The sequence below is a fragment of the Echeneis naucrates genome, chromosome 9, assembly GCF_900963305.1.
Source record: "Echeneis naucrates chromosome 9, fEcheNa1.1, whole genome shotgun sequence".
NCBI classification, from domain to species: Eukaryota; Metazoa; Chordata; class Actinopteri; order Carangiformes; family Echeneidae; genus Echeneis; species Echeneis naucrates.
In genome coordinates, this window is record NC_042519.1 from 15738628 (window position 1) to 15762730 (window position 24103).

General features: G+C 40.6%; 3 protein-coding genes across 5 annotated transcripts in view; 1 reads left to right on the forward strand and 2 right to left on the reverse strand.

Annotated features, from left to right (window-relative positions):
* Positions 1-689: 689 nt before the first annotated feature.
* Positions 690-17091, reverse strand: inpp5jb (inositol polyphosphate-5-phosphatase Jb). 2 transcript variants are annotated; one of them, XM_029511555.1, is made up of 14 exons: positions 16642-17091; positions 11305-11816; positions 10100-10207; positions 9725-9833; positions 6756-6872; positions 5823-5998; positions 5594-5705; positions 5191-5300; positions 4770-4977; positions 4045-4182; positions 3843-3926; positions 3659-3763; positions 3079-3464; positions 690-2855 (listed from the first exon to the last, which is right to left on the reverse strand). In XM_029511555.1, the coding sequence occupies exons 2-13, from the start codon at positions 11802-11804 to the stop codon at positions 3108-3110; spliced, it is 2124 nt and encodes a 707-aa protein (XP_029367415.1). In that variant the 5' UTR covers positions 11805-11816; positions 16642-17091; the 3' UTR covers positions 690-2855; positions 3079-3107. The 2 variants fall into 2 exon arrangements, with proteins under 2 accessions (XP_029367415.1, XP_029367414.1); XM_029511554.1 differs by having other exon boundaries at positions 690-3464; positions 16642-17089.
* A 1600-nt stretch (positions 17092-18691) lies between these two features.
* selenom (selenoprotein M) lies at positions 18692-21173 on the forward strand. Its single transcript, XM_029511556.1, has 5 exons — positions 18692-18899; positions 19691-19726; positions 19912-19946; positions 20046-20124; positions 20703-21173. Exons 1-5 carry the CDS (start codon positions 18804-18806, stop codon positions 20913-20915), a joined length of 459 nt encoding a protein of 152 aa, XP_029367416.1. The 5' UTR covers positions 18692-18803; the 3' UTR covers positions 20916-21173.
* A 425-nt stretch (positions 21174-21598) lies between these two features.
* The window catches only part of smtnb (smoothelin b), a 44068-nt gene continuing 41563 nt past the window's right edge, over positions 21599-24103 (reverse strand). The window contains exon 19 of one of the 2 annotated variants that reach the window (XM_029511552.1): positions 21599-23306. In XM_029511552.1, the coding sequence (XP_029367412.1) occupies positions 23153-23306 (154 nt within the window). In that variant the 3' untranslated portion in view covers positions 21599-23152. The remainder of the gene's footprint in view (positions 23307-24103) is intronic. The other variant, XM_029511553.1, reaches the window with a different exon arrangement.

The following is a 24103-nucleotide window of genomic DNA, read 5'->3' on the forward strand; positions in this document are numbered from 1 at the left end:
TTTTAGTGGGTTCGTCTGTTTGCTTTATTTCACTATTACTTTGTCTTGTGATGTTTAGTGTCAGTAAAACAAGCAACTCAATCCCTGACCAGTGTTGCATCAGAATAGTAGAGTCAGCATGAATTTGCATAGTGGACAATCTCTTTTCAGAGAATAAAAGCATGATGCAAGATGCACCTGCTGTTGCCTTGGACAGGATGAGTGGTGTCTGTGGGCAACATTTATTCAGAACATGTAAAAATTCCAATGAGACTTTGATTGTAAGCAGCAGTAAACCACGAGAGGCTGAGTGTTCGTCCCACCACAAGTGACAGACTGGAGGGTGTTTCTAACACTGGCCATCTGTAAAAAGAGCCAAGTTTAAAATGCTCGGATTGTACTGATAATCTTTACAGTGACAGGCTGAAGAAAACATGAGCTGTATTTATTTGAACAAAGATTTTAGCTGCCTGGAAAGGATTCATTTAGAGAGTTTATTTTCTGACTACAGGGCACCTTTATTTGATTTGCAGACTCACGTCATATGACCAGTCACCCAGTAAGTTCCTCTTATTCTATTATTCTATCAAACACACACTCTTTCCCTTACACACACATTCACTGCAAGAAAAATAGATTATACTGTTGATTAACATTTTTCGAACAATAGCACTGTGTATGTAGAGACTCAAGAAACACAGATCACAGCCTGGATGGTAACATTATTTTTTTTTCTTTGTGTTGCAGTAGTTTAGGGGTTGAACAACAAAGCAAGCAACCCTTAATAAACCCTCTCACCTCACTGATCAGATGATTTCACAAAGGTGAACCATCTTCATACGCAGAACAAACAAGAATTTACGTCTCCCCTGCTGTATTTTATGTTTCAATATCATTCACAGTATACATAACACCTGTAGACTAAACAATCAACACTTCAGACATTAAAAACATTTTTTTCTGAATATACTAAACTGGAAACTGGAGAAATCAGACTCTTAGTAGTTCCAAATACAAAAAGAAACTTATTATCAATTCTTTGACAATTCCATTGAAATGATGCTCTCTCACTGGCCAGCAGAATTCAGGCTCATTTAACAGTGAAATAAGAAAATAAATACTTAATTTAAGCAAAATAATCTTTATGGAATAGATTGTCTCCTATTTTAGATTTTCTACCATATTTTCTATTTATCTTTTGCATACATAATCTATTTTAGCTACATAATTACAAAACATTAACATTCTGTAGACTGTTTTTTACCCATAAACATCTCAGAATAAATAACTGGTCAGGACTTCAGAACTGATCACACTTATCTAAGTTAAATAAAGCAGGACAAGGTTCATACAACCTTTTTTCTCTTTTTTAAAACAGTTTTCTGAACCACTGTCCATTAGGTTTTCCATTTCAAAATTAAGAAAATACATGAATGCACCATGACATGACTCAAACAATTGCATATTTATGCAAGCATAATCTTTCTGCATTTTCATCACCTAAAATTTACACTAGAGTTAAATTTTTAATCTGTCCTTCCTACCATATTTAGTCTAACAATTTTCACAGCAACAATAATATCAAAGAGGAGTCAAAAACAACATTAAACAGCACAATAGTCACAGTACCGGAATGTACAGTATGTCCTGCAGTAAACCATGCAAACATAGTTACACCCCATTAACTGGCACAGCAAGCTACACACACGCTCGGATGCACGCACTCAATACCTAAATATTGTTTCTATTGACACCATAAATTAATCCCCAGGAGCTTTAAGGGAGGCTCTGAGCAAATAAGTACAAACAAATTGAAGCGAGTATAGGGCCATTTGCTGTATTTGAAAGATAATTTTAAGATAATTTTAAGCCCTGTATTAGGTCTAAATAGTGGAGTCATGCTGACATTTTATTTGAGGCATCCAAATTGAAAGTTAAGTTTTACTCTATATTGAAATCTCTTGATTTTTCTGGTCCGGGTCGAAATGTATCTTTGCTTCTTTACTGTGAGCAGTAAGTATTAGATAAAGGCCATTAACTCCTAAATCTATATCTGTAAAAGCAACACACATTGGGTCAGATATTGCTGTAATAACTGTGGTTGGCATAGCTGATTTGGTGACCAACTATTAATCACCTGGATCTGGCAAGACAGTTTTGCTATGACAGCTTACAGTGACTCTCCTACACTCATCATATCCCACTGCACTGATCTGGCGGTCTATTTGTGCACATTCACCCTCACTGACATGTGCTGTGCTGCTGCTGCCATGTCTAGAAGCTGAGCCTCCTAAACCTCAGACCCCACCTCCATTAGCTCTTGTCTGGTGTTATACAGCTCATACAGGGACCTCATTGTCATTGTTGGACCATTTTAAATGTTCGTTGCATGTTGGATGATGGTGAAATTACAAAAAATGTAATCACACCAGAGCCATACCAAAAATTTAAAACTTGATGGTTATGGTGACTTGTAGATTCATAGAAACTAATAATCTGAGTGTTTGTTGACAGATTCTGTGAAACTTTCATAGGAAATTTTGGGTTAAAAATAATTTTCTACTGTATTTCTATGGTCCTTTTAGTCTGAGTGGATTTGTTTAATAAGAAGATAGATGCTCCACGATAACTGTAAATTGCAAGATTTGTAAGCAAAGTCAAGTATGTCATCTCTGAAAAGTGTTTTTTGTTTTTTTTTTTTCACTTGGATTCACTTTGGAAATGACTGCTCACTAAATGCAGAACATTAAACCAATTGTGGAATATCAGGAGGATGGTTTCTAAAAAGTATTACATAACCTCTTGTTGGCTCTACATGAGCATAAATCCTTGAGTATTTCCTAATGCAAGGTGACAGCTCCCTGTACTGTCCACACCTGAGAACGGAGAAAGATAGAAGAAACACAGCAGAGAGTGAAACAAATAAAAATATACCATGTACACATCTTAATAAAACAACTCAAGGCAGAGTGAGCCTCCCGGACAAGCCAGATGGCTGTTGCTGAAAATGATGGCACCAGAAACTGTACATTTGAATTACTGAGAACACACAGTGTATTGGATGTATCAAATAAAAGACACAATAGTTGGCTATGTGACCTGTGACAACAGCAGGACTTGGTAGCCCTTCACACTCCTGAATCCTCTGTGTTCTTGTCTTTCTTCCCAGGAGGAGACACCAGGCTGCTGCTGCCCTCTGCTGCACATCCTGTGGACTCATTCTCAGCTGCTGCTGAGGGGCCAGAAAGAGATGCACCAGTGACGTTGAGTCCTGCTACTGTGGCCTGTGCAGGACTGCCAGAGCGGCTACGACTTTGGCTGCGGGGGTGTGTGTGGCTGTCACTGTGATTCTTGCGGTGCTTGTTTTTACAAGGACTGGGACTGCGGGACCTCATCTTCATGAGGACAATAGTGCTGTCATCTTCTGAGCTAAAGTCTGAGCTGTCTGAAGAACTGATATCCAGCCCTGAAGTGGGAAGCTGGATCTAGGGATAGACAACAAAGAATGGGAGTGAGGAGATAGAATATGAAGAAAGAGCAACATTTATCAGGGGTGAAGCAGGAAATTTAAAAAGAGGAGAGGTGCAAATGGAAACATTAGAAGGAAGTAGCATTTAACACGGTGATAGTACATTTGATTGATTTGATCTACAGAAAGCAGTGGCAGGGTTGAAATTACCTGAAAAGGCTCTGTTACACCCACAATGGTGCTCATGTTGTTGCTATAGTAACCCAAGATAAAGTCCCCTGAGCCTTTGGGCAATTCTTCTTCTGTAAATGTTACCTGTCAAACAGTTGGTAGAGATTTAATAAATATGAAAGGAAATGATCATTCAAAAGAATTCCACATATATTCAGATTACCTGATGTTCCTGCCGGTGAAAATCAGCTTCCTCTTGTTTGGCCCACACGTATCCCACATAGTCCTTTTGGTGTTTGAAACCCACCTATGGAGACAGCAGCAATATCAAAAATTTAAACTACTTGATTAAAATTTTCAATGCATGAAAATATTTGTTACGTTGTGCATCATGTCTTTCTCAAAAGTTATAAGCTAGAGGGTACCTTGTATAGCCCGATCCAGTCCCAAGAGCTGCGTGAGTAGTTGGGTGCCAGTTTGAATTTTGCTATGGCATCAGCAGTGCTGTTCCACTCATCCTCCACAATGAGCACGACCAGAGGAATATCCACTTTGTATGGGAACTACAAAAGAGCATTTATCATAACATTTACATTGTGCACAATTAAGTTTCCTAAATTAAGAGGGGTTGGTATCACACCTCATTAGATTTTGAGTACTGAGCAAAATGTCTCCACAAGATGGCAGTATAGCAGCGGTTCCAGGTCTTGTTTGGCTGTAATTTATCCGCTGTTATATGTGCAATACTCAAATTTGCAATGACTTTATTGTCTCCCTGACTCGGAGCAGCATTTTGTGTTGTGTTTATTTATAAATCTTTGTGTTTTTTATGCACCTGCGTGTTGAGCCTGCAGAAAAGCAACTTTTTGCTGTTGTGTACTTCTTGTATGATCTGACTAATAAAGTTCATTTTACAGCATCATTTGAGCAAAAGCTGGACTAAACTATAGAAGGTTGGCACAAAATGGATGGTCATATTATTAGTTTTGTGATGTACTTCATCACAAACTTTATACAGTCAAAGTTTGTTTACTAGTTAGATATTAATTTGGTATTAGCATAGAAACAAAATCTTACAAAATCATATTAATACCACTTGGACCCTAATAATTAATTGGTCGTCTTTACACTGTAGCCTGCTGAATCTCACCTGCAGTGTAAAGATCGAGGAGACGGGTTTGTGGTCACTGACAGTGTATTCCATATGACTTCGGTAACAGTGCTGTGTCACTTTCGTGCCGCTGGTCAACCCTGAAATGGAGCCACGCTTCCCTGCACTAAGTGCAGCGCCAGCAGGTGCGGTGGCTCTCAGATGCCACAGAATCCGATCGGTCCAAGCAGGTTTGCGTTTCTTTCCACTACGATGTTGAAAGAAAGATGGAGATGGAGCAAGAGCGAGAAACATTCTATAAACAACATTTGATTCAATAACAAGCCATAGAGGGGAAAAAGAAGAGGCACTTTCATGGATCCCAAGGGAAGTAAGGACCTTTCGGAGAGGAGGAAAAGTTTACTGAGCAAGGCACTCAGATATTTGGTCAGGGGCTTAGAACTCATAAGAACATACCAACCTTGTGTCGTATGTATTTGTTCCCACATCAAACTTGTAGGTAGGAGCAAATTTCAGCGGTCCCTCTTGGAATCCCTCCAACACTGTCTCACTGTCTTTGGCCATGTTCAACTGTAAGATTCACAATTAACAGACATATCTTACAAAATGTAACTGTTTTTAAATGTATTCAGGCTCTTGAAAGGTTCCCCTTTGCCCCCACAGTGCATTGCCCAGAGAGAGAGAGAGAGAGAGAAAACATTTTGTCACGTACTTCATGACTTTTTCTACTAATGCTGTCTGCTGCTTTGGATGCAGATGAGGTTAGAGAGTGTTTTTAGAGTGTTTCATGAAAACCACATGAAGAAGAAATTAACAACGTTTCAGACTTTAATTACATATTTATAAGAACATTAGTCTTTTACCTGATCTTTTTCCCACAGCATAGGAAACTTGTTGTTATCAATGGCTGATTTTACCACTTGCATATCCAGGTCATCAATGCGGAAATTGAGATCTCCAAACCAGAACACCACACTGCTCAAAAAGGAGTATTCGTCAGTTCAAACAAGTATAAATATGAGAATAGAATTTTAGTGTGTATGTGCTTTTATGGAAGTGTGTCTGTGTGTGTGTCCACAACAGCTGACTTACTCGTGGTCAAGAACCCCAGTGGCAGCCTGGCCCTCAAACTGCTGCTGCTGCAGGATACACTCAAAGTCCTCCATGCGTTGCTCTGAGTTCTCCATGTGAGCCGGCAGGTGGCAGTTGAGGAAGCAGATGGTGTGACCGAACACTGACATCCGGGCACTCACTCCACCTTTATTACCCTGTAATTTTATAAAAGACACATACTGTTCAGGAAAATGCATTTATGACAGAAACATTGAATTTTTATTCAAAGCAAAAATAGCAAAGAATGAATAAGACATAGTGATGGCCAAGTGATAAGTGAGTCAGTATTTCCTCAGTTGAGTGCCTTGCGTGTCTCTACCACAGAGACAGGAAGTTTAGTTGTAAGGACCTTAGTCAATATTTAATGCTACAGTGGGCAGACAGGATGGGTCTATGGTTTTCATCTCACTCTAACTGCTCTAAAAAACACAAACAATATTTTGTTGAATGATTCAAAGTGGCGAGGTGCTTGTAAAAACTCCTATAGATCTTTGTATGCGTTTGTTAAAGTTTTGTCTGGTTTCTTACATTTCTTACTGAATCTAAGAATTGCTCCAGCCTGCTGTTTGCCCCTGCTTCATTTTTGTTATGCTTGGCTTTCCAAACATTAGCAACCGCCGGCTGTGAGATATCAACTCCTATCTCCCTTCCATAAAAGAGTAGGGATGGCATTTGAATAATGTCACTTGCATTAGATTAGCAGCACACAGTATCCTCAGTTATTTTAACTAATTAGGACACACACCACATGATCTAGAAACAGAATTGTAGGGATGCAGAAATTTGTATCTCTATCTCTCTATCAGGGTGTAATATAGCTGAGTCACTCCTACAGAGAAGTACAGCTGAGTTTAAGAGTGAAGCTTCTTCAAGACAATGCTAATTGCAGTATGGTGTCAGTAGATGTCTCACCCAGTAGCCCCCCAGGCCAGTACGGGTAGTCTCAGTCTGGACTCCGCGGAGGAAAGGCAGATGGAAATACTTGGCAAAAACCATCAGTAACAATCCTTGCATCCGCTGAGAAGTCACCTGAGGAGAAACAGTCAAAAAGACAGACAGGCAATAAAAAAGACAGGACATTGTGAGTTATGAGGAGGTATTTTAGATTATTCTTAAAGGAGAACAGCGCTTGAACTACAACCTCAATGAACAGATCTTCTCAGTTGGGTGCTGCTCTGTTTCACATTCTCTTTCTTTCCTGCTCCACTCTTCATGTTTCTACCCCCCAACATTTTAATTTTATCCATAAAGCTCTGCACATTAAAGAGGCCAGAGCTTCTAGTCTGCCCTCACAGCACAAACATATCACTTTGTAAAGGAAATGTGGTGCACACACTTGGACTCTCCCTTTCTTTAAAGCTGCCCCATCATTTCAGCCTCTTGTTTTACGTTATGCAACATGATAACATGCAGATATTGACAGCTGTGTGCCAATAGTACGAAAAAACTGTGGTGAATGTTTTTACTTCATAACAGAGACAGGAATATGACATGAATTTGTTCAAAAGACAAGGTATTTGTATGCCATTTGAAACTCTTCATTAGATGTAAATGTCAATTTCTCCCACTCCCTTTCTCCAGTTGTCCACACATCCCAACCCCCAACTGCAGGCTGAAAAAGCATGATCACACCCTGCCTGAAAAACCCTGAGGGCAGTAATGGGGGCAGACATCTCCACGTGACATAAGACATTCTTGCTTGTATACTAACTGGGTATCTGAATGATTTTGTTGCATAATAGTTTCTGCTGAACCGTAACATGGAATGACTTTATTTGCGATATTTGTGCAGACATAGATAATGTGTGTGTCTTTGTGTACACTTGTGGGAAGTCTGAGAGAATCTACTTTTGGGTGAGTGTACTGTAGCATTTCCTGTCAGCATCAGTAAACAATGGAAGCGCTCCTGCAGGGTGCCAAACTATATTTTAAGCTAGAACAGAAAAGGCATTAAAGCTCACGACAAATGTGTGCATGTGTGTGAGCAAGAGCGGGAGATTGAGTGCATGTGTGCAGTGGTGTACATATGACATTGTTGCGCACATATTAAATGAGCTGTGAGCAGAAATTGTGATGTTTACAAGGCAGTAAGGGAAGAAGTTTACTGCAAAATGAATGTTTATTCGTTCCAGTCTCTGACAATGACAAGCACAGAAACATTAGCATCTTCTTTAATGTTGCATTCATTCTCAATATGAATTTGCTGGATTTCTGAAGAAACTTATTGAAACCTATTGATTCACCTTCATGTATACTTGTGAGTCTTCATTTAAGTACTGTGATATCAGTTACATATTAATCATGTTACAGAATCATTACATTTTACAGCTTAGCAATATTTAAAATGCACATTTAATGGCTTCATAGCTCAAATTTTTCCAAAAGATCCAACTAAATTTTTCATTACAATGCATTCATTAGTGTGTGTGATATTGTAATTAAAGAATGGAGGACAGAACTTGATTTGCAAATTTGAGCTGCAACTAAACCCCAGCTTAGTCAAAAAGAAAGTCATGTTGGAAAAGTGTGTCTGAAGGAAGAACTGATTTAAGAAAGTTTACTTCTATTTTCAGTGGTTACAGAAGCTGAATCTGGCTGAGAAGAGTATCTCAGAGCACAAAGAACAGATGGAGTTGTTTTGCTGTCTGTCCAACATGTCAAGATAACTTATACCACCACTTCTCCTGCTCCTTTAGAGCTTGACATGCTTCCCAGCCCACTCACACCATCAGACAGATGAAACACAGTAATTAGAATAATTGATTAACATCTTCCTGAGTTATGATGATGGATAATTGCCAGAAATATGATTACAGAAAATAAAGATGTCACAGCGTCACACTTCATCATTTCAGCCATATAGACATTTGAGTTTATTTGATAAACAGTGTGTGAATTTGTGCATTATATATTATAATATATTATAACCAATGTGACCTTGGCATTTGACCTTTGACCACTTAATTCTGGTCAGACCTTCGAGTCCAAGAAAATATTTCTGTAAATCTAAAGAAAGAAATTCCCTCTGAGCAGTTTTGGGATATCACATTCAAGACGCCAAATTTGTGATGTTAAGTCACAGTGACCTTGATATTTGACCTTTGACAACCTATATCTGATTACTTCATCTTTGAGAGTGAGATGTTTGTATCAAATTTGAAGACATTCCTTCAAATTGTTAGTGAGATAATGTGTTTGCACAAAAGGGATGGACAAAAAATATAATACCTCCAGGCCTGGCTCTTGTTGGCGCAGAGCCACAACAAGGTTTCAGCTAATGTAACAGACCCTGAGATAGCTCAAGGACAGCATCAGTTTCGCTGTCAGAGGCCCATCAACACTGACAACAACATGATCCAAAAATAAAACACCACCCTGAGAGACCCTTGTCTAGCTCTCTCAGCTCGACAGCTGATTCATGCTCTCTTGTTCACCAACAAAACAAGCAATGTTTCAGTAGGAGTCAGATCATCAGAAAACACAGTTGTTTCCAATATAAACAGTTTTTACTGTGTTATATATGATGTATTGTATGAGGGGGAACCTACATTTCAACAGATGAGTTGTAAAGCGGAATGAAACAGAAAGATAGAGAAAATGGGACATATCCAGGCATAAAGACATTGAGGGCGAGGAAGAGGCAGACAGAGTGTACTTGAGTTTGCGTTATGAACATGGCAGACAGCAGGAGATAGCAGATAAGCTGACATCATACACCTGTTATAAATCTCCTCATCCCTTGCTCAAGGAACAAAATGAGTTGAACCAGCAGCAGGAAGCAAAGAGCTCATCAGAGTCCATGTAATGCGTGTAAATCTAAGCAGTTTACTATTTTGTTGTGAGAATGTGCATATGTGTTAATAATAAAAGCCATTACTAACCAGCACATAACCAAAGGGGCTGAGTCTCTCCATGCAGACCTCGCTCCACTGGTCTGTGAAAAGGACATCTTTCAGCCTTTTGTTAATCATAGAGTTCACTTCCTGCAGCCTTGGAGACAAATTACACACACCAAGGAACAAGGGTCAGCAGCAGACAAATATGTAGGAGGAGCTGATGAGAGTAAGTCTGTAATGTTATGATGGATTAATAAATGAGAGAACTGCTGCCACAGGGTAAGAAAGAGAGAGAGATTCAAATCTAGGCCATATTGCTCGTTAGTGACATTGTCTGCAGCATCAATGTGGGACAAATGAACATAAATGGATACTTATGTGGAACAGACTGGACTACCGTTAGACCAGAAAAAAACTCACCCAATAATGTACATGTCTGTGTTTCCATCACCCACATTCAGCCCCAGCAAGGAAGTGATGTCATCAGGGGGAGTGGCCGAACCCACATTCCAAGTGATGATGTGCACCCTGGTGGGAAAAAGCATAATGTGATATCTCTTCTATACACTTATCTCCCACACACTTCAATGTCATAACCTAGAGACTGAGATAGGCAGCTGAACCCTGATATTAACACAGCGGTCCTAAAAGTGTGGGGTAAACTGCACTGGTGGGGAATAGAGACATAACAGGTGGGGCGCAACAAATTGAAGGAAATTTTCCTTTTGATGTTCATTCTTTCATTCATTCATCTTCAACCGCTTCATCCGTTTCCGGGTTGTGGGGCTGCTGGAGCCAATCTCAGCTCACATTGGGCGAGGGGCGGGGTACACATCCACACACAAACAAAGTAATAATTAGCGTACGTGTTGCCTAAATGAAAGGAACATTAGATAGGAGACCCAGAGGAGAATGGAACCTGGAACAAAAGTGCGGCCATAATGATTACTGGCATGTTAACTGGAGCAGAACAAAGGATTTCACACAGAGGGATGGCAGGGTAGTGTAGGCTATGAAGTCACTAAATTAATACATTTGTGACACGGTATCCAAAAGTTGGTGATGGATAGAACATCATGTTACTTGATGTTACTTGAATAACTTGGTATATTTCATTTGCATTTTGTTGGGGTATATTCGGGGAAGGTCGGGCTTGAAAATTCCCCATTGTTCAAAGTGGCGAATAACCGAAAAGGTTTAAGAATCACTGTATGCATCACTTGTATAGCTGTTCTGGTAACAAAGATATAAATCCTTTCAATTTTATAAATCTAATGAATAAATATTCAAATAATATAACCTTGCAAAACAGATAAAAAATGATTATGTTGATTTCTAGCAACAACTGTTGCTCTTAGGGTGAAGAAGAAGGTAAATTAGAGCAAGATTCAGGCTGCTAATGGTAATAACCTCACTTATTTCAAATGTATAAGCCATATACAAATATTTGAAAGTTAATTGATAATATGTTATAATTATGTTGGATGGACTTTTATGTTTTATGAAGACATATTCATAATATACCAACTGAGTTAGGGTTAGGGTTAGGGTTAGGGAATGGGAATGAGATGCTCTGTGGAGACATGCTGAGACATGAATGTCACACACAGATCACAGAGACTTACCTGAAGTCTTCCACACTCTGGGCCTGAGTGTCAGCTGTACCTGCTACAGAGAGGGCTCTCTGTGCCTGAGGGTTCAGGTGAGGAGGCACAGGCCTGCTAGCAGTTGGGTAGGGGACTGACGCGGCCCTGACCGGCTGATGTCCTGGACCTTTAGGACGAGTCTTAACAGTAGGCCCAGTCTGCTCTCCTAATGGTGTGACAGCTGCAGGGTCAGATGATTTAGAACGACTCGCCACAGTGCCATCGGGACTACTCTCTTCCTGGGCAGCCAATGGAGTCGGCTCAGCTTTAGGCTCAGCTTTAGGTTCGGAGATGTCAACAGACCCTTCTACTCTGGCGCCTCTCTGGGGCCTTCGAGGCCTGGCAGGAGCTGGAGGCTGCCCACTGGTGGGATCTGTGGCTGGAGCCAATGCTTTCAACTCTGGAGCTGGAGATGTTGATACTTCTGCAGCTCCATTTAGGTCATCTTCTTGTTTCTGACCCTGATTAACTTGGTCCATTTCTAGTGATTTCTGTGACAAAGAAAACAATTGTTGAAATGTCTCCTCTTTCAAGACACACATAAGGTTTACATTTTAGGAATTTAACTCATACTCATCCAAAATGTCTTACTCAGCTCACCCTGATAAAAATATGTTCACTGAAATATAATCTGAATTATATGAAAGGATTCTTATAAGGAGCAAGACCGAAGCAAACTCCCAGATGTAATAATGATAAAATGAGACTTGAAACAAATAAAAAAAATAAATAAATCAGAGAATAGTAAATAAAATTGTATAAACCATAAAATGAGCTAAGACAAAACACACAAGATTTTTAATTCTGAATCACAGGAGAGCAAAACGTTGAGCTTTTTGCACAAAGGACAAGTCAATTCAGCTGATTAGTGTAGGACTGCCGTGAGACCCTATTGACCCAGGAGTATAGCTGAGTGAAGCATTCAGTCCGCCATCATTAGGACTGTTAAATTACCTGCTTTATCATGGCCTTGAAAAACAACTAGGGCACAGGAATATTCTCTTACTGTCCTAACCTCCAGGAGCTTTTTTGGGAAGACAGAAAAACAGAGCCCTGGACGCGGTTTATCACCTCTACTTTTGCCTAAGCCTCCTGCTGGTCCTCCAGTAACCAGGGAGATACTCTGTCAGGCCATCTCAGCTCAAAGCACCTGCCACAGTGACATGGTGCACCACTGCACAGTCACAGTCTGAATAAATGTCCACTTTGCGTTTCGCTATTGACGACTGATAACTTAATAGCAATTAAACTGTTCAAATACTATTGTTTATTAAATGGAGAATACATTGAATATTTTACACAAGAGTCAACTGCATCTATGCATAGATGAAAAATGTCTCAATTGCTATGTAATTACGATTAAATGCAACATGTCTAAAAATGGAAAAGGTGCCTCATACAGAAATCCACTATAGGTGGCCCTAGTATGTGGCTCATCTTTTTTGCTCTTGTCCAATCTTTCACACTGCATCCCTGCAGCCCTTTCAGTCTTAGATTTTGGATAGGCTGTTGTATGAACTCATATAGCTGACAGAATGGTTTATCGTTACAGAAAAAAAATCTCTCTCTGCTCACACAAATTACAAATTATTTCGAGCAATGGTCCCGCCATAATCTTTCATTGGCCACTAGGATCAATAATGTTTTTGAATATTTTTCCATGGTACTTATATTTGTTTCAGTCCATTCCCATGTTTCTCCCTCTTGCCTATCCCGTAATGTAGAAGTCTCAGTCCGGATTTTATTTGGAACAAGAAGCCTCCAAGATTGCGCCAATAAGTCTTACAGAAGTCCAGAGCTTTGGGTGGAATGACACTGCCTAACATCCCTTACTAATATTGGGGAACAAATACAAGGAGTTTGATATGTGGATACAAAAGTCCAGCCGTCATGGTTAGTCATAAAGGAATTCCGTTCATTCGCTATCAGTGAAAGTCTAATAGTCACATAGTTAGTATATAAGCCATAGAGTTCATGGGTCACATGCTCTACCCACTACAGCACATGTTCTCGCTCTACCCACTATGCAATTGGTGGCCCTTAGGCTGGCTCTGGCTGGTAGTACTGCATAATTTGAAAAAGACCTGGAATCCCTATTTGTCCTATTTTAACAGTACAGTATGTCAGATCACTTTGAACTGAGCATTTCAGTGATGTGCTTTGCTATATCTTTATTTATTTTTTTATGAGTCTATTTGTTTATTATCTTTTAATATTGTTACTGTTTTATTTTTATATTTTTACAATTTTCACTGTGGCTGCTATTTTGTTGTTTATTAATGCTTTAATTTGTTCACTTTGTCATCGTTTTCTTTCCAGGGTAGATGCAGGGGGGGATATAACTGGTTGGGACTGAGAAACAACACAGCTCCCTCAGTTTTGTTTTGTTTTTTTCTCTCCACATGACCTTGAGGAGACTGAGGCCACGACTTTCACGTGGAAAGGAGAGCTGCCTCTGTGCTCCACATGTGCCCAGAGACATGCTGGGCTTTCAGTCCACCAATAACATGGTGCTTGGCTGGGAATAATGCATTACTCTGGTCCATGTATGGCATTTAGCATGTCTATGTGTCGAAGGGGTGGGGGTCTCAGGGCGATTGGGAACATGTGGCAGTGGGTGGGTACAAAATTAGCCAAGGGAAGCAAAGAGAAGAACCAAGCTAGACAGCCAATTCATTGCCCACACTTTGTCTCTTTGCAGAATGTCTCTAAATTGATCCACTCACACTTCCCTCTGGCACGGTCTATTTTTCCAAGCTTTAAAATCCCCTACTCCCTCTCTCTATCATCAAATATCTCTAATCCTGCCTCTCACCACATCTTCTTTAGACTGTTATTCTGTCTTACCCACCTCCACTGCACGAGCATTGGATTGCTCACCCCTCCAATTTAGTTTTTCCCATCTTACCTTTACGCTGTCACATCGAAGTGACCTAAAATATTTTCGTCCCATTCCTCTCCTATTCCCCTGTGCTTGGAGGTGATACTGCTCCTCCAGCAAAATGCTCTGTATTGTTTCCTTCGGCCAACCATCTCACAGTAACTATCAATGACGTCAACATGCCACAGTCTGAGTGCCACCATCACATCAGCCCGACATAGATCATAGTCAGTGGTAATGTGCGCTCTCTGTGCTTGGGAAGCTGGAAAAACTGACAGAATGAAGGAATGAGAGCGTGTTCAGTCAGTATGAGATTTTACACAAAAATAGCTGGGAATGAGGAGGTGCCGTATCTAGGACTATGTGACACTGATATGGACACCGTTTAGAGTGGAAGCCACACATGCAGAGCCTTATCTTTTTGTAAAATGTTTTTCCGTAATATTCATGCCCGCAAGAATTGATTAATCTTCCTAATACAAAAAATGCCATTTTTTTTTATGCACAAGCAAGAGAAATAAATGCTTTTTCCAAGAAGAGGCATACAAGAATATCATTGCTTATTTCACTCACGTTCACAGGGGAGAGGGTGGAATGATTTGATGATAATAAATGTGACATGGCGTTTACATGCTCTCTGAGACCTAGGGTGAGATCTCAGAGAACAAGGAAGGACTCAAAGCAACCCAAACAGCAGGGTGTAGCCAGCCGTCTTGACACCTCTGATGAAAATATTTGACCGCATAGATAGTTTTTGATGACAGAGTCACTGCAATGGTCAGGAGTCACATTTTAGTGATCTATATTGCCTTCCTGAGTATTTTTTCTTTTAATCTCTCAGCTATGTTGAAATCTGTTGAGAGAAGTCATTCTCTTAATGCCAGCCTTAATGTTGGTCGCCTCCTCTGTGTTAAAGTGTGAAATTTCAGCCAAGTAGTGTGTTGTAGTCCAGGCCCTCCAGGGCCATGTGCCCCTGTGACAGGGACACTAATGATGACCGGAACAGAAATGACAAGGCAGCTGCTGCCACAGCTGTAAATGTCTGCTCCAGGTCCTAGTGCCACTGAGTGACTATCCTCTGTGTCCAGAGGGCCTCATCTTTCTGATCAGGTCACAGACAAGGCGATAGGATGTTAAAAAGATTCTGCTCAGGCACTGGAGGAATGTGCTGGCAACCGACAGTATAACATTTGCACTGTAAAATGATGAAGTTACAAGTTCAGATTCAGTAAATTATCAATTGTCATATAACAATACGTGATTAGAATAAACATTTTCAACCGTGAAGGAAGCATCAATGGAATCTAATTTTCAACAAACCGCTAGTTATTGAAACTCTCTGCTTGGACTGGCACAATAAATTGGGTCTGATGGAAGTGTACTACATACGGACAAGGAAATGAACTGAACAGAAAGATTTGTTAATCGCTCACATTTCCCTTCCTGTCTTGTCACTCCTCTTTAAGTAAGTCTTGAGAAATACGTGCCTCATTTCACAAACTACTCAGCAACAACCAAAAACACCCGCGAGTGGAGTCATAATCAGTACTCTTGGACAAGAAGTTAAATACATCATTTTAAATCCAGTGTAATGCTCCCAAATGCTGAATCCTCTTTCAGTGAACACATAACACTGATGCATGAGAAAATAGAAAATATAGATGCAATCCTAATACCACCAAGGAATGTAATGTTTAGGACTGTAAGGTAAAGCATATGTGTTTATGTATATGTATATGTTGCACTTGGTTGATAAGTCACACTTTCATAGCATGAGGCTAACTGACTTGAATATTCAAATACGCCTGAAAACCAAGACAAGGCTTCTGATGTGAGGTGTCCTTTTATAAGTGATATGTTAAGACTATAATGCAAATTTCACACTGTACACTGTCTGGGTAGACAACATCCAGCAGATTTACATATAAATGTAATGTGATGGAAATGTCTGAAGGAGGTCAGTAGCAGATACAGTATATGGCCTCATTGCACTCCCGCTTTGAGGGCAATATTTCTGGCTTTAAACGGGGGATGAAGGTCATTTTAATGCAATGTTTTGCCAACAAATGTTACATCAAGCATTGTCATCTGATCGTATATGCCTGTGTTTGTGTGTGTGTGTGTGTGTGTGTCAGGGATGAGGGAGGATAATACCTGTGTGTATGTGTACACATTTCTAGTGTGTGACTCATGTACATGGTTCAGCAGCTTAACTTCTGACATTAAAAGAGGTGAGACAAGTCAGATGTTGACTCTTAATTACCGTGGTTCTCCATTTAAAAAAATAGCCAACTGTAACACACACATACACCTCAGGATGAAACTGAGGTAAACAACACTTCCTCTCTTGCACATTAAGTGCGTTAAAGCTGTGATTCATGGAACCAGAAAACGATGAACACCTTCGTTGGACCATAATGGATGATCACCTGTACCTGTTTGTACCGATGGTGGATCCGCAGAGGCAGCCGTCTGTCAGTCTGTCAGTCCGGAGGGGCCAGAATCGGAGTCGGCGTGAAACGTCAAGCAGAGACACGCTAAACTTTCATTCCCAGCTCCGTCCCAGAGGAAAGCATCGGCATCCCGGCAGCCTGCTCCTTCATCCCTTCGTCCCTTCCTCAGACACGGAGGCGGAGCAGGTGGTTCAGAGCTACACTGCCGACAGATGGACCGGACAGGCTACATCTCCCAGGAACACAAATGTCTCCTCCTGCCTTTAAAGACACAGCGGCAGCGGCAGCCTCCCCCCGCCGTGACCTTCAGCTTACACCAAACGTCCGACTTCACTTCCGTAAAGTGGAGCCGCTGCCTGCCGGAGACGGTTACCGGAGCCTGAGGCACACAGAACGGAGGCACATAGAAGCGGGGGGGATAAAATGAAGACATAAAAACAAACACACATGACTTCCGCTGGCGGGTTGGGATGAAACATGTCGCTGGTTCCCATGGTTACCGGGCCCTGGGGCCGCCATCTCGCTGAGACCTAAAGCTCCATTCAAATGTGTAGACGTCACGGACACAGCCGCTCTATGTGGTGTCGATCTATTATGACGCACTTCCGCCGCCTGGTGGCCGACGTGGGGAAGTGTGTGGGATAATTAGGCAGCAGCAGTGAGGCCTGAGTGGACCTGTCTTCATCACATAAACCTCCATCTTTGAAAGGACAATCACATCAGAAAACCCCAGCTGAGTAACACATGTCTGGGCCAAGCCTGATGGAAGAAATGACAAAACCTCTGATCCCTGTGTGTCCCTAAGTGTTGACGTCTTCTTCTTTGAAAGGCGTCCAAAATAAAAACACACACTCAAACTGGCAAAAGAGAAGGCGTGAACTAAAAGAAAACCACATATAGACACCAAAAGGCCACAGTTTGGTACAAATATGAGCTTTTTGACTTGGTGAACTGTTTCTCCTAATCCACCCCCTTCAAGTCAAAAGCTATACCCTTGTGTGTGTATGTGTACGGTCAAAGGCCAAAGCTTGTCGATAAAATCTCCAGTACAGTAAATGTGGTGAGCTATACAGTATCCTGAAGCTTCTGATGGTGCACAGAAATGATCTCAACACTACAGGATGTGATGAGCATTGACTGCACGCACACCTGTATACTCTCCTACGCTCCCATTGAATGGAAAACAACATACAGCATCTCGACAGCATTTCAGGGTTATCAGTGGCGGTAAGAAAGTTGTTCATTTGTGTTTTGTATTATTTCTTTATAATAAAAATGCTGAAAAGGTATATATGCACTACAAGTAGAGATTACCCAGTGCACAAGTACACCATCCAAAAACAATGTAGTCTTTTGTCCATGCCCCTTGTAGGCTAAGTAATATATTGTAGCGTAACAAGATGTTTTTCTTTCCGTTCAGGAAGCCTAAATAAGCAATGTTGTATGTCTTTGTCTTCTGCTTCTATTCCAAATTGCACAAACAAACACAGAGGTTGGTTTGTGCTTCATAACCTGCTGTTCTAGTATTAGCTTACTCCTCATGATATACCTTGTATCTGCTGTCCTTTTTGCAGCTCACCCCAAACCAAAGTCAGATAGAAAGTCAGCTAAACTGATTTATACATTTTCCAAAATGGCCCAAATCCTTCCTCATGGTGCACCAACTGGAAATGTAGGAAAACAGCCCCAAGGCACTTTTTTTCTTCTCGCCAGCATTTCATGTTAAAACTTGATTTCAGTTGGGCTCAGCGTCTATGTTAAGTGTTGACTTGAAGAGAATTTAGATGACACAATATATAAAACATATTGTTTCAATCTGCGTCAACGTGAGAATAAATCAGAAATATGTCAGTGTGTTTCTTGTTGCGCGGTCGCTTTCCTTTAGCATTAACGAGCACTAAGTATATATCCCAAATGAACTTTTGGCGCTGACTGTGTCTGGATGGGACCTTCAGGGAACCAATGAGCGTCCTCTCCCCGCCTAATGTTTGACGTGGCGAAAGGTCCGGACGTGACATTGCTGCGCATCATCTCGCCCTCGTCTCCTCTTCCCCCCGTAGCTCAGTAACCTACGAGCATCTGCAGGTACAGGTCCTGGTGCAGCTCGACCCGGTCCTGGTCCACGATCCGATCCAGGGGAAACGATGTGGCTGATCCTGTTGGCCGGTTTGCTTCAGTGCGCCTCGACATATGATGTGGACCTGAAGAAACTGGAGGGGCTGGCAAAAGCTAGGGTGGAGGTACACGGCTTAAATACATGACCTTTGGCTGAAATATTGTCACAGAGACAGTTTCCCAGTCAGATTTGTTTCAGTGTGTGAAAAGATGAGCTCTATTTCCCAGATACATTGGCGCATGCGCGGTTGTCCATTCTAAGGGAGTGGATAAGGCTGTGGAAAACTGAGATCTGCCTCTGTAAAAGCCACGCAACCAGCCAGGAGCACAAGAATTGTGGACTGTAACTGGCTAAACTTTATTGAAGTAACAGTAATGTGACTATACGTTGGCTTCGGTAGGGATTTTAAGTTGGAAAGGGGCTCAGAGGGCAGAGCCCAAGTTTCTGTAACTCTACCCCTCTTTTTGTCAGAAACTACGCACTCTTTCCCCAGGGTGTCACCGAATCACCAACTGTCCACCAGCCTCAATGAAAAGTATATTTTCTGTCACTATTGTTGTATTAGTCACGCCAGCAACTATAAAGGCCTATCCAAGGCTCAAATTTCTGCAAAAATGGGTTAGACCTTTTCCCCAGGGGCCTATTTATTCTGTGCTCTGTGCAGAGGCTGTAATGTTGCAGGGATAACACAATGAAATACACTAGCTGAGGTTGTTTTTTTTTTTTAGTTTTCAACAAGTAACCAAATATGGAACTGCAGCAGAGACTGTTATAAAGTAAAATACACAAACTGTTTAATTTGTCAAACCATGTGAATGAAATAATCATTTTCAAAATTCTGGTAGCCTAATGTTTCATTTTCTCATGCTGAGATTTGCTCGTAACATTTTTCTCCATCCTGTGTTCTCCCTACAGAGCTGTGGTGGATGACAGCTGAACAGGCTCAGAGAGGTGAGTTAGCCTCTCTTCTACTCAGCGTGAACAGAACGGACAACACGCTGAGAGCTAGCATCAGAGCCAGACTGAACACTAATCCCTGACTCAAAGTGTTTGTCATCTGAGAAGCATTTTATTTTTTTCATAATCCCCGGCAGATCTGTCACTGAAACCAGTTGACTCTCCATCTCTGTCTGCAGGTCAAAGCCTTTGTGACCCAGGATATTCCTCTTTAGTATCCTTTCATTTAAGTACATTGTCATTACATACTGTTGTCTATGTGTGTTCATAAAAAGTCAATCATTTCTTTGTTGTTCCCTGACTATCATCTCAGCCATAACCTGGTGATGAAGCACATTCCTGGGGCTGACCCTGAGCTTGTCCTCCTGAACCACTACTTTGAAGAGCTGGATGTAAGTTGTGCCATATTGCCAGTTATTGTCTGATTTGCAGAACATGAAAGGTCCTAAATGTATACCTGGTGCCTCACCTAGTAAAGTGTTTACCTCAAGTCCTAACAACTGATCACATCCATTCATGGCCCTTAGCTGGATGTCACCAAATCCCTGCTCTCCCCTTTCACTCCTTATCTCCTTATCAGGAGAAGTTAATTAAAAGTCACAGTTTCCATACATAATGTGGCTGCCTGGGGCAAAAAACTATCCATATTTATCATTGTGTCTTTAGAAAGCAATTTTTAAATGTCAGGTTCTTCAACTTGCTCAGTGCTGAGAAATGCAACAAATTACTACCTGAGAGCCAGGTCAAATTTTTTTCTAATTTAAAACAGCTAATTGAGCAGCTTTAACGTTTAGTTTCATAATGGTGGATTAATTTAATTTAAAACTCATCAGTTTTGCTAAATCAACTTACATTCATGTCGTGTACTGTCACGTTGAATTTATTGTTTGTTGTAATTATTTATGCCACATTAACACTGACAGAGTACATTTAAGGTGAAATCACTGTGTAATCTGTGCTTCCTCCACAGCGGATTGCCCTGTCCGACTTGACCCGCTCTGAGATTAATGAGCTGCTGGGGAAACTGGGCTTCTACAAGAAGGCTCAACCTGAGGATGAGGTCCCAGAAGAGTTTCGTTTTTCTCCTGCTAAAAGCAGCCCATTCAGGGAGGACCTGGCTGACAAACCCACCAAAAAGACGTCCTCTGAGCCAAACACAGAAGCTGAGCACAGTGACCTATAACCTGTCCAAGTGGATAAAAGGTGGAATATAATGATACCACTCTTCCCCATAGCTGCTCCATGGCCACCTGGTCATTTCAGAATAAAACCAGCAGATCCTGGATCAGTCCTTGTGGAAAGACCTAATTATAGCATCAGCAAAAGACTTTTTAGAAAGTTCATAGTCTGATTTTGCACATAATGTTCTTGTTGTCTGTTTTTTCTTTTTTTTTGCAGTGATAAAAAAAAAAAAAAAAAAAATCAACAGGCTGCTTTGACAGTGCTTTTCTATTTTCCATACAAGGGATGAATTTTTGGTCTATTGTGTGTCAGCTGCGCTCAGGACCACCATCTCTATTGAGTTCTCTTGTGTGTCTTAGTTTCCTGCCTACTGTGAAACAGAATGAAACCCCAGACTGAAAATCGTCTGACTGGCCTGAGGTTGATGCCATGTTCTCTGGTGGGTTGGATTGATACACACAAGACAATCCAAGTAGAAGGGTAGAGAAAGAAAAAAATAAAAGATCTGAGAAAAATAATCTCTGGTTCTTGTTGTGTTGAATGTTTCTTTCCTGCCCATTTTATTGTACAGGTTGAGGTACTAAAATCAAAACTGTCATCAGGTGGCATACGAATGGCCGGATGGATACGTTTGGGTGTGGTTTAAATGAGACGATTCACAGAGAGATTTCCCCACAAAAGCAATAGTTTCTCAAGGATTTAATTGTTAATTCACATTTAAGTGTGGTGCACAGAAACATGAAATGATCACGTGTTTCAGGTCTTATATACAGCAGTCACTGCTTGATAGAAGGAATTTCTTTTTAGTTTCTCAGCAGTGAAATAACTATTAATAATTTCTCTACTAAAACAGCTTTAAGAATTTTTTTAAACTAAAAATCAGCCCTGTGCCAAAATTTGAGACATCTCATAGAAACCTTAGTTTTACAAACATAATAAAAATCTAAATTCAGAAGTTTTCCTTAGCTTCATGTGGCAAAGTTATATTCAATTATGATTATTCATGTTTAAACTCAAAGCAGGCCTGTGAACTTGTTCAAGAACTATACCAATTTGTTTCACGAAACGTATCTTGAGCCTTATGACTTAGTTTAAACAAAACTTTTAAAAGTATAATGTATACACTAAGAAAATTAAAAAACAATTATATATATAAAAAAACAAAAACATCCAAGCTTAAATAAAGAGCCCTCAAAGAGCTGTGTGTGAGTGTTTTTTGGCAGGGTGTGGGCAGTGATACTGATGGGTGAGGGCAACCAGACCATTTCTGTACATACCTTCTCAGTCCAGCAATAGAAAGCAATTATTCAGATCAGAATGACCTGGATTAAAAAATTTGAACATTTTTAAAACATTTTGATCTGAAAAAATTTCCGCCTGTGACTAATGCGATAATACAGTGATGCATGAGGAATTAAGGGTGGAACAATCTGAAACATGTTGTCAGTATCACTGTAGAGTTCAGAAATGTGAAATGACTTAGCGATGGACTCCAACGTAACAGCATAATAATGTTGAATCCATTTGAACAGAAAGAACATCCCTGTGCTCATGCATTAAGTAGTAATAGACTTACTGATTAGATCAACATGAGAATAATAACTTAAAATTGTTCAAGCAACAAAAGCTTGATTAGAATTTTTTTAAAGACAACAAAATGAAAAGAAAGTAATTCATCATATATTGGACTGGTTATATTTTTCTTCTTCACTGGAATGAACGATAGCAATGTGATTAAAATAATTTGAGAAGTGTAGCAAAGAAAAATGTGTCGATAAATAATTTTTAAAGGAGGAATATTAAAACATGTTTTTCTCTTGAAGTGTTTTGCAGTACACTGGTGTACTGACACAGCTACTGTATCTTAAATATTACCTGATATAAAGATGAGTTTGAGTATAAAATATGAAAAATTTTAAAGCTTCAAAAGGTAGTCTTATAAAAACTTTGGCGCTCTCTTGCTTGAGAAAGGTGGACTTTGTGCCATCAATGTGCATCCAGAAGAGATCTGAAATAGTGAGTAGACATCACCACTGCCAACACAGAAACTGACACACACACACACACACACACACACACTATCCCCAACTTGTCCATCGGAGATGTGCAATCTGTGACTGAGCCTATCAGATGAGAGGCAGTCACTCATCAGGTGATGATGGAGCTGGGGGACGGGTCAGGACTGGTGAAGGAGGGGCGGATGCTAATTACGGAGGTTGAGTGCTCACTGAGCACAGGTCAGAGGTCAGAGGGCCGACCCATGGCCATCTCGTATCTGCGCAGGTGGTTGACCAGAGACTGCACGTAGGTGAACACACATTTGGAGTCGGGTTTGTTACCCATAATCATCATGTCCTCCACTTCCAGCAAGGGCATGCAGTTGGCGTATCTCCTGAAGAACAGGCATATAAGACAGTGTGGTGAGACAGAGAAGAAGGAAGGTTTAGGATGGAGAGGACCGCAGACCAAGTTGGAAGGACACTCCTCTGATTTACATGATTTTCAGTCATGATATTCACGATCAATATCCATAAAGTCATTTCTCAAGATAAATCCCTGTGTGGAAAGGCCTTTAAATCTGCTATGTGAATAAACTACAATGATGTGGCAAGATAAATTCCACTGTTTCAATATGATTTCGAAAGACTTCATTTTCAATCATGCAGAGTGACCACTAGGTGGCATCATCTCTATACTTTAAATCTGCTGAGATATCACACACAAAGAGCAGCTGCCACATAAGGGCAAACCTCTAACATGACAAAATAAATGTCAACAGCCTCAAAATTGTTTTGTTACTTAAGGAAATGTAGACATCAGTCATTGTGTACTTTTCTATTACAGTATCTTTAAAAGCCTTTACAAGCCCAATGAATAAATGCCTTCAAAGTCATACTTGATAAAATTTCAGCAGACAGTTTTCTTCAGAGCTTTCCTCCAATTATCTGCTTTGTTTCTAAACTCCTTTGTTTAAAACACTGTAATACAGCAGTTCCTTTTAAAGTGTGGAGCCGCCGATGGTCCTGGCTCTCTGCCTGAGCTATAGTCTGGTTTTGCTGAAAAGTGTGCGTGTGCGCACACACACACACACACACACCATGTTTGGTGCTTTGATACTTCGTGTTAACCTGAAGCTTCTGAGGTCCAAACATCTAAATGCAGCCAATAAACATCAGGTTTGATATGAAC